Here is a 10,258-nt window from a genome sequence, read left to right as displayed (position 1 = left end):
CAGCCCTGCCCAGGGGTTTGACCATGTCCCGGTCCCACTCCCAGCCCTGCCCGGGTGTTTGACCCTGCCCAGTCCCCACTCCCAGCCCTGCCCGGCTGTTTCGGCCCCCATTCCCGGGGGTCCGGCCCGGCTCCCCCCCCAGTCCCCAGGCGGTGACACCCCCGCCCCGCGGGGGCCGCTGCCCGCGGCGATGAGGGGAGCGCGGGGCCGGCCGCGCGCAGCCAATCGGAGCCCTCAGCGCCTGGTCCGATCTCCGCGGAGCTCTCCGATTGGCCGCCGGCCTCCCCTCGCCTCACTCCTCGGCCAATGGGGGCGGAGGGGCGTGGTCCGGGCGGCGAGCGCGCGAGCGGCGGGCGCGGCATGGCGGGGTCCCATAAGGGAGCGCGGCTGTGATGGAGCGCGAGCGGGCGGTGGGCGCCATGTCGGCGCTGTGGTCGGTGGGCGCGGGGCTTCTGCTGCTGGTGCTGTGGGTGCGGCACCGCGGGCTGGAGGCCGTGCTGGTGCACCACCGCTGGCTGTTCGTCTGCCTCTTCCTCCTGCCGCTCTCCATCCTCTTCGACATCTACTACCAGCTGCGCGCATGGGCCGTCTGGCGCCTCCACAGCGCCCCGCGGCAGCACGCCCAGCGCGTCCGGCACATCCAAGAGCAGGTGAGGCTTGACCGGACCCCGGCACCCCTGGGGGTACCACGGCTTTGCGAGGGGAGAGCGTGTCCCTGTCCCGCTCTCTTGTCATCCGCATCCCGGTATCCCCGTCCTCCCCCCCCCCGCCATTCCTCACCCGGGACAAAGTCCTGCTGGAGCGGGGAAAAGCAAAGGAATAAACGCTAGCGGGGCTTTCAGCCCCCTGTAGGGTTCTTGTCCCGCCGAAACTCCTGTGGAGCTGCCTCCGCGCGGCTGCTGGCATTGCGGTATCCTCAGGGATGCGCTGCGAGCCGCGCTGGACACGCAGGAGGCGCAGGGACACACGTGTGTGGAACATGGAAACGTCGTTCTCTGAACGGCAGGCTCAGAAGCGTGTTCAGATTCCACTCACATCCTGCTGCTCGGCACTGCCGGTTCCAGGAGGTGCTTCATGGGGAGATTAAACTTTTCCTCCACCCAGAAATGCAGATGTCTGTAATTCTTCTGTGCTCTCTGGTATTTGTGGTAATTCTGTCACGTCTGCTTCTGTTTCCTGCCTTATCTCTCACATCACAGATACAGATGGATATTAATGTGCACGGCGTTATTCTCAGAGGGTTTGGGGCTGTTGATTGTTTGTTTTTTTTTTACCAGCTGTAGTAGCAACTCAGCTTTGAAGGAGATGCAGTTGTTTGTGCTCCAGGTGTTAACCACTGCGGCTTTGCAGAATTCATGGCTCATATGTATGGCTTACACATTCTCCTTCTCAACTTTTCACAGAATCCTAGGAGGCTTTGGGTTGGAAGGGACCTTAAAAATCATCTCATTCCAACCTCACCCCGCCACGGGCAGGGACATCTTCCACTAGACCAGGTTGCTTAAGGTTGCTTCCACTAGACCAGGTTTTCTCTCTTTGGCCTGAGCTTGCAAACGAACAGGCACTTTTTGTGTGTTTTGGAGTGGGTTTGTGTGTTTTGTTATAATTAAGATTATAACAGTGATAATACCTCCCTTAGAGGAGGTTTTCCTGTGGGTTTTTTTAACTCTCTGGTAGTGTCTTGATAGCTTTCTGAATCCTTTCTCCCCAAAAAAACCCCCCAAAGCTACAGGATATTAGAAATGCTTCCTCTACGTAGCTGAACCGCTCTGGTTGTACTTTGTTTAGAAGTTCAGAGGTCTGCAAAGAGGTTTCCAAAGCATCCCTGCTCTGACAGTTGTTGGCTCTTGCAGGTCCGGGAATGGAAGAAGGAAGGCAGCAAGAGGTACATGTGCACGGGCCGGCCCGGCTGGCTGACTGTGTCACTCCGTGTTGGGAAGTACAAGAAGACTCATAAGAACATCATGATCAATTTAATGGATGTTCTGGAAGTAGACAGTGAAAGACAGGTAACAAATTCCATCACAAAGCATTCACTATAATGGATTTTACAGTTTTCCTTACAATACTCGGAGCTGAAGAGATCAGATTCCACAAAGAACAAAATTTTGTAACAGACCCATCAAATTTCAAGGGTTTGCAGTGTGTGCTTGGATCGTTTTATCCGAAAAACCCAGCATATGGAATTGCTTGGCTTTTATGTGCTGAAGTCTAAAAGACCAGATTGATTTATGGGTTTGGGCACTGAGCAACAAGATGTTGAGGCAGAGGAGGAATCACTAAACAGTTCCCACTATTTTTAGTAGCGCTCTTAGGAAAGTGAGCCTCTGAGTTCTGGTAACAGATGGAAGTATATCCAGTTAGCCATATTTTGTCATCATTAATGCTGAACTCTCCATTTATGTTTGTTGAGAACTTGGGGTGGGTTTTGTTTGTTTGTTTGTTTGCTTTTTTTGGGTTTTTTTTTGCTTTTTAGGTTGTTCGTGTGGAACCTTTGGTGTCCATGGGCCAGCTGACTGCATACCTGAATCCCATGGGCTGGACTATTCCTGTGGTACCAGAGCTTGATGATCTCACAGTAGGTAAGGGTCGTTGATGACAAGAGACTCACTGATTTTGCTGCACTTTCATTAGGGTTTTTTATGCAGTAAAACATTGCATGGTTTTAAAGGTTCTAGAAATACTCTGTTGAACATTATGTTCTTTGTGGTATTTATGTTATAAGCACTTCCTTTTTTTTTTAAAATAGACTTAAAAGAGTTTATAAAGTGGGTGTTTGCTCTCATAAATCACCCACATTTTGGAGTGTGTTTCATTTGATTTGTTGTGTGCTCTCTTGATAAGGTGGCCTGATCATGGGAACTGGCATTGAGTCTTCATCCCATATCTATGGACTTTTTCAGCACACCTGCGTGGCCTATGAACTTGTTCTTGCTGATGGAAGCCTTGTGAGATGTTCACCAGTAAGACAAAATGTTACTTTGCTATCATTTACAATGTCATTGACAGTTATCGTTGTGGATATATGATTTAGTATGACATACTTTTTGCAGACTGAAAACTCAGACCTATTTTATGCAGTGCCTTGGTCTTGTGGTACTCTGGGTTTCCTGGTTGCAGCAGAAATAAAAATGATTCCTGCCAAGAAATATGTCAAAATACATTACAAGCCAGTGAGAGGACTGCAGAAGATTTGTGAGAAGTTCACTGAAGAGTCTAAGAAAAAGGAGAATAGTTTTGTGGAAGGACTTATGTATTCCTTGGATGAAGCAGTCATCATGACAGGAGTCTTGACTGATGAAGCTGAGCAAAGCAAGGTAACTAAAGGGAAGTTACTCACAATGACAAAAATACTCCCAAAGTCTAACCAAAGCTGTACTAGATGCTAGGATAAAACCATTATAAAACTGTAACAATCCCTTAAGATAAGATTAAAAATTAGATCTGTCCATGAGAATATTTTAAATTACATCCCTTTGCTACTATGACAGAGTCTGTTCTGTAAATCTCCTCAACTGTTGAGAAATGACCCACTGATTTCATTGTTCTAGCCAATAATTCAGTCTGCAGCCTCTTCACTGCAGTACCTGAGGAGGAAAAGAAGGATCTTTTCTCATAGACTGAACAATGCTGCTTTGAACTGCAGTTATTCAGAGTAACTCTCTTCCCAGCAAGCTTTTAATTCTGTTAATACTCATAAAAAGATACCAGGGACATGCACAGGAGGGTCATGCTAAGTGTTCCTGCAACCCTCCACCTGGATGTTTCTCCTCTGCTGTGTGAGATTTTGGATTAATGGTGGGTTTAGGGATTGGCATTTTAGGAATTCAGTTCTGTCACATTTCTGGGCTCTTAAATAGCTTGTCAATGGCAAGCCTTACTTAAACCTGAATGGCAAGAAAGGTAAGCAGGAGCCTTGCAGGTGGAGGAGTGAAGGCTCCCTAGATGCCTTGTGACAGTGTCATCCAGAGGGTATAACACAGATTCCTCCCAGGAAAGGAATCTGGGGACATACTCTGTTGTCTAGCAAGGTGTAACTGTTGTCTAATGAATGCATGTTTTCTTGTAGATAAACAGAATTGGCAACTACTACAAGCCGTGGTTCTTCAAGCATGTGGAGAAGTATTTGAAAGCTGACAGGACTGGAGTAGAGTACATTCCTTCCAGACATTACTACCACAGACATACTCGCAGTATCTTCTGGGAGCTCCAAGTAAGACCAGTTCCAAAATACAGATAGATCTGCAGGAAGGTACTCTGCCCTTTCCCAGTGTAGGTACAATGTACCTTCTTCCCCTTGGCAGGGACTTCTGTCTTTCATGGCAGAAAAAAAGCCAGCAAACTTCATGGCAAATTTCCAAGTCCTGCATTTGGGTACAGCAAATCCAAAGACACTTGTTCACATATAAGGCGTTGTATCAGAAACTCCTAATTTTTGGTTTAGTGCTTTTCTGAATTTAGACCTTAAGTATGTCTTTCAGCGTTAAATTTTTGTACCTACTGAGAGATTTTCAACTTCAGATGGTGGAAAAAACATGAATGTGAAATTCTGGCTGAAAAACTGCCCCGCCTAAAGTAATTATGTAGCAGGTCATTAGCTGGAATTTCACAAATGTGTTTATTGTCACGTGTACTTAGGCAAAACGTTATTTGACATTCTGAAATATTCCTGTTACTACATTTTGAATCTCTGGAGTGAGGTAACAGATCCTTTCAGCTCCTGCAGAAGCTGAACAGGAGTTGGCTGTGCAGGTGATAATTAAAATTTTACAGTTTTAAAATGCTTTTGAGAAATTTTATGTGGTTACTGTAAAACTTCTGTAAGGGTAGCTCCTTGTGCACTCCTCCCTTGGCTGTTGTAAGATGATAGCCTGTTGCTCTCTGAGCTTTATTGTCTGAAATTATTTATTTGGGGCTGGGTATGTTGTGGTTCATACAACTGAAAATCAGTGGTAACCAGAGGAGGCTTGGGGCAGGCTTCTGTAGCCAAGTGCAATCCAGGCCCCTCTAATTTGCTCATATTTGTATTTTAGGACTTCACAAAAGTATCAGTAATTCAATTTATTGAAAATCTGGTTTAATATTGCTCCGAGGATTCTGAAGTGTTCTTTTGTTCCACTTACACATTCTTCAGTCAAACTGTTTTCCTTTCCTCTTTGAAGGATATCATTCCTTTTGGCAATAACCCTGTGTTCCTGTTTTCCTTTCCTCTTTGAAGGATATCATTCCTTTTGGCAATAACCCTGTGTTCCTGTTTTCCTTTCCTCTTTGAAGGATATCATTCCTTTTGGCAATAACCCTGTGTTCCGTTACCTGTTTGGCTGGATGGTTCCCCCAAAAATCTCCCTGTTAAAGCTCACCCAAGGAGAAGCCATTCGGAAGCTGTACGAGCAACACCACGTTGTGCAGGACATGTTGGTGCCAATGAAGAGCCTTGAAAAATCCATCCAGACCTTCCACGTTGACCTTAATGTAAGAACACATTGTCTTAGAATGCAGCAAATCTTGGGGTTGTGATAAGAAGTGTGATTGTTGATCTTAAGACATAATATCCTGCTTGTACAAAAGGTCCATTATTGTGTCCTGGGGAGTGCTGTGCTGTGTGAGTCCATGGTGCAAGGCTGAGGCAGAAATAAACACAGCTTTCTGAAAAAGAGAAGAATTAAATAAGAGAGTCAAACTTTAGTAGAAGCCAACACTTCTAAAAGATTTTTTTCTTAGACTAAAATTTGAACTGATCTTCACCTAGAATGATTGGTGGTCTCACTAAACACCAACTGTGGAGATTCATTTCCCTTTCTTGCTTTTATTTCTGAATTTATTTTAGTTAGTATAGAATTTCAATTTTGACAATTTCAGTTTTGGATTGACCTGGAAAAGAAATCACTTCCTTCTCTTTTTGCTCAGAATGTTTATTCAGTTGTTGCTTTGAGATTGGGGTGGTTGTTTATGGGATTTTTTTTCCCTTTTAATTTCAAATATTTAAGGGTATGAGATGTAACTCTAGGAGGACATTTTTAATCTATTTGTGTTATGGTCATTAGAAAGTCCAGCTAAAAACAACACCAGGACAGCTGGGAAAGAAGAGCTGAAAGCAAGGGTTTCAGTCCCAGATTGGGAAGAAGTTCTCTTAACTCTTCATTTTGTCACATTTATTATAGAGCTTAAAGGATGATTGTGTTCAAAAGTAAGTGATAAAGTGTTTTCCTGCCCCTGCAGGTGTATCCTATTTGGTTATGTCCTTTCATATTGCCCAACAATCCTGGTATGGTCCATCCCAAAGGAAATGAAACTGAACTCTACGTGGATATAGGAGCTTATGGAGAACCCAAAAGCAAACAATTTGAAGCCAGAGCTTCAATGAGGCAAATGGAAAAGTTTGTAAGAAGTGTGCACGGGTAAGGACCCCACTCCTCAGAATAGTAATAATCTCATATAATTCACACCCATGTGGTTTTATCAGTTATTTATCCTACAGAACTTTAATATTGCAATAATTTAACAACCACAATAATTGGAAACTAATTTAATTTCTAATTTTGGTGAGTTTTAAATACGATTTCACTTTATTATTTGATTACAAAACCAACCAAACAAAAGGACACACTGGCTGAAGTTCTTGAAGTGCAGTTGGGAGCTGGGTGACTTCAGGTCACCTTTCAGCTCCAGGCTGCTCTGGGAGTAGAGTCTGCTGCTACAAAATACATCCTTGGGATTCCTGAATGAGGGATTCCAAAAGTTTGGACAGCTTCCCTGCCTGCCCTTGGGACTGTTCTCCCCGCAGTCCTTGCAGCGTCACGCGGTGGCTCTGCCCCATCCTTGCACCAGGATGTCCTTGCCCAGGGGGCCAGCCTTGGCTGTCCCTGCAGTCATTCCCTGTGTGCTGGTGGCATTCTTTCCTCCTTCAAAACTTGTGCTCCAGAGCTTCCTTTTCCCTGCCTCAGTTCTTATTACACAGGACCACAGTGGGCGTGAGGCATGTGCCCACCATCTGTCACGGACTCGAGCCAGCCTAATTTGCTGGAGCGGTGTCAGTGGAGAAGCAGCCACAGGCTGGTTTCTCAGGAACAAAAAAGCAACTACACGGTATTTTTACACCATCAGTATAATTTATCCCCATTTCTATTTTGACCTACTTCTCAGTCTAACAGTGATCATGTCCCATGTGGCTGAGCAATAATGGCAAGGCTGCTTTGAGATGATTTGGGGACTGAAAATGACTTGGAGCTGCAAGAAGTGATTTGCCAGAGAACAAAGCAACCCAAAGTTAATTTTAAGCGCTCTTTTTTTCATTAAGTTGAAATTAAGCTTTTAATTTAAAGCTCTTTACTGACAAAGTTTGGTCTGTTTTCTACCTGTCACTGGGAAATGAACAATGGATAAATGGTTAATCTTCCAGTTTCATAATCACATAAAACAATAGATCTTTTATGTTAGGTTGTGTTTTGCTGCTGTACTCTGATGGAAGCTGCAGTTTAGAGAGCACACTATGGAAGCAAGGAAGAGTCCACAGCTAAAGAAGGATTTAATTTGTAAATGGACCTTTGTTATACTGTGCTTTGTTTACACTATGAATTTATCTTCTTGGCCTGGTCTCATTTGGTGGTGTCTTGCCTTCTTAGTTCTGTTCTCAAAGAAATGAAAAAGTCAAAGGATGCATTGTTACATCTGTCTTGAATGGATATTGTAATGCAGGCAAATATGAGATTCTGTGATTGTACCTCCATGGATCCTAAGAAAACAGGCAGAAAAAAACCCACTAAGTCCATAAAACATAATTGACTGAGTGTCCCAGCATAATCCATGCCAGCAATTGTATTGGCTTGTTTTTAAAAAGCACTGTTGATGTTTTTGTTTTGTTAAGTGTTTGCTATTCATAGCTTGCACTGAATTTTTTTTTCTAATATTCTATATCAAATCTTGTGGCTCAGTTAATACTGAATCTCTGTCTCTTCTTTTTCCCTTCTCTCCAGTTTCCAGATGCTGTATGCAGATTGTTACATGACCCGTGAGGAGTTCTGGGATATGTTTGATGGCTCGTTGTACCACAAGCTGAGGGAGCAGATGAATTGCAAGGATGCCTTTCCAGAAGTGTATGACAAAATCTGCAAAGCTGCAAGGCACTGAGCCTGGCTGAGCTCACCAAGCAATCAGGGAAAGAGGAATTTACCTATAGCTAGTCAGTATATCCTTTAAAAAAAAAAAGCTTTATTGCTCTCCAAATAAGCTCATTCTTATTGATGTTTAAAGGTATGAATTCCTGCTTTACACGTTTATGTTTAGTATTTCTTCGTATGTTTTAAAAGCAGTTTTCCAAACTCAGAGTGATTGTTTTTAAGAAATCTGAAGTGCTAGCCTTTGTATCTAATGTAGTGACATAGGTGAGTTCACCTATTTCCAAGCAGAAAAAAAATAATGGGAATGGATGAGGACACTGGAGCTACACCAGCTGTGTACCATAGCTATATTTAACTCGACTTCTGAAAACAGGAGGGAGGGCTCAGAAGTAGGTGCCAAAGGCTGAACACGTTGTCTAATTAATCATGTTGTTAAAAACATTTGCCTCCAGTCAGCGTCCTGTAGAGCAGCTCTGCAGTGGCTCATCCACATTCCATCATCCTCCGGCTGCGTGGTTGTGGTGCTGCGCTGGCTCGGCTTGTCCTGCAGGGCAGCTGAGCTTCCCAGCCCTGGCTTCTGCTGGAAAACTGAGCATTGAGGTGTGAAGAAGATGCTTTTTACTTGTGCCTATCAGATTTGTACTGATTTTTGATTATGGAGTGCGAATGGATGTAGGTTTTTAGGTATTTTGTAGTTGGCCAACAGTGCATTGGTTTTTTGCCCCAAAGTATCAATGTTCTGGCTTTGTAGACCACTGAAAAAAAAAAAATTGCTGCTATTTCATATAGCCAAATTTTAATTTCTTTGTGGGTCAGTTTATTTGGGTTTCTTTTGGGTTTGTGTTTTTTGGGGTTTTTTGGTTGTGGCTTAATTTTAGTGCCTTATAAGTACTCAGTTGGAGGAAGATATGGCTTATCTCAGACTGTTCTGTCCTGGCCTGTAGGAGAAGGAAGTAAAGGCTGCGTTTATAGGAGGTTTGTTAGAGCAAGTGGCTGTGGATGAGAACTCTTGATGTGAATCCTGATACACACAGGCTTCGGTTCTGACTCGAGTGACATTTTTGCTTTTCATTTTAGCTGGGTTAGGTTGATAGGCTTTGTAAAAGGACTGTTTCAGTCACCTGGAGAGGGAGTAACAGCAAGTACTGTTAGTTCCCTCTTCTGCTGCTCGCAGGTGAAAATGGCACGGTCACGGACTTGATACAGTTGAGTGTAGAAGTGTGGAAATGTTTTGACCCTGTAGCCAGAATCAGGGTTCCAAACCAAGCCTGTGTCTTGTCCAAGCAGTACTGAAAATTGTTACTTGAAACCTTACTGAGCCTGAGAGAAAAGAAAGTCATTTTCTTGAGGGTTGTGTAGGGGGTAACACGGAGAACTTCTCAAACAGTTACCAGTGGGAGGTGTAATTTTATTATGCTTGCTAAACCAATGATTTTATTTATTGATAGATGGATGTTTAAGGTCCAGATGAAACCAATGATAAAGCAGTAGCAGGAATAAGCTTGGGCTGTAACTCAGTGATGCACACTGTGTGCAAGTAAGGTACCCCCTCAAATCCTGCGCAGGGGCAGCGTTCCATGGGGAGACACAGCCAGTGCAGAGTGTCCTCAGTGCTGCCCAAGCCGTGGAGCTGTGTCAGTGATCCAGGAGTGTCTGCCACACCTCCTGGTTGCACCGGGGTACACAGGAAGGCAAGTGTTGATTCTCAGGGCGTGACCTGCCTTCCTGCCCCTACGAGGGAATTGTCCCTGGGGTGAAGCTACGATGTAGCCCAGTGCTTGTATAATAGTCTGCACAGAGCAAGAATGGTTTGGTTAGCTTTGAAAGGGCAATGTTAAAACAGCTAGAGGATATGCAAATACTTCTACTTAGGCTGTGTTTCACTTATGTACTGATGATCTTTAGGTATGCACTGTGTTTGTTTTTTCACTCCTTAATTTATTGGCAGACTTTGTACGCCGTGATTGGGTACTGCACTGTATCAGTCACACACATGCACACACATCATTGCTGTTGCTCTTGGATTTTGGTTGTATGGGCTATTGAAAATAAAGCTCTGGCCAGTGTACTGTTCCAAGGGGTGTCTTTTAATGAGTGATTGCTTGCTTTTCAACAGCTGTTTATCATTTCTCTCGTGCTTC

The 10,258-nt window shown here is 44.2% G+C and overlaps 1 protein-coding gene across 1 annotated transcript; it reads left to right on the top strand.

Moving 5' to 3' along the window:
* The first annotated feature begins 344 nt into the window (after positions 1 to 344).
* Positions 345 to 10,190, top strand: DHCR24 (24-dehydrocholesterol reductase). Its single transcript, XM_069023479.1, has 9 exons — positions 345 to 650; positions 1,854 to 2,009; positions 2,477 to 2,582; positions 2,845 to 2,963; positions 3,054 to 3,317; positions 4,070 to 4,213; positions 5,275 to 5,472; positions 6,220 to 6,398; positions 7,974 to 10,190. The coding sequence occupies exons 1-9, from the start codon at positions 393 to 395 to the stop codon at positions 8,125 to 8,127; spliced, it is 1,578 nt and encodes a 525-aa protein (XP_068879580.1). The 5' UTR covers positions 345 to 392; the 3' UTR covers positions 8,128 to 10,190.
* Positions 10,191 to 10,258: the final 68 nt, after the last annotated feature.

The sequence above is a fragment of the Aphelocoma coerulescens genome, chromosome 8 (assembly GCF_041296385.1).
Source record: "Aphelocoma coerulescens isolate FSJ_1873_10779 chromosome 8, UR_Acoe_1.0, whole genome shotgun sequence".
In the NCBI taxonomy this organism is placed as follows: domain Eukaryota; kingdom Metazoa; phylum Chordata; class Aves; order Passeriformes; family Corvidae; genus Aphelocoma; species Aphelocoma coerulescens.
Note: the sequence above shows the minus strand (reverse complement) of the source record. Positions and strands in the feature narration are given on the sequence as shown.

Bases quoted from the DNA above. Each gene is read 5' to 3' on its own strand.
- DHCR24 (XM_069023479.1), top strand. From the start codon at position 393: ATGGAGCGCGAGCGGGCGGTGGGCGCCATGTCGGCGCTGTGGTCGGTG. The intron at 2,964-3,053 runs GTAAGACAAAAT...TACTTTTTGCAG, and splicing joins GCCTTGTGAGATGTTCACCA to ACTGAAAACTCAGACCTATT. The intron at 6,399-7,973 runs GTAAGGACCCCA...CCTTCTCTCCAG, and splicing joins TTTGTAAGAAGTGTGCACGG to TTTCCAGATGCTGTATGCAG.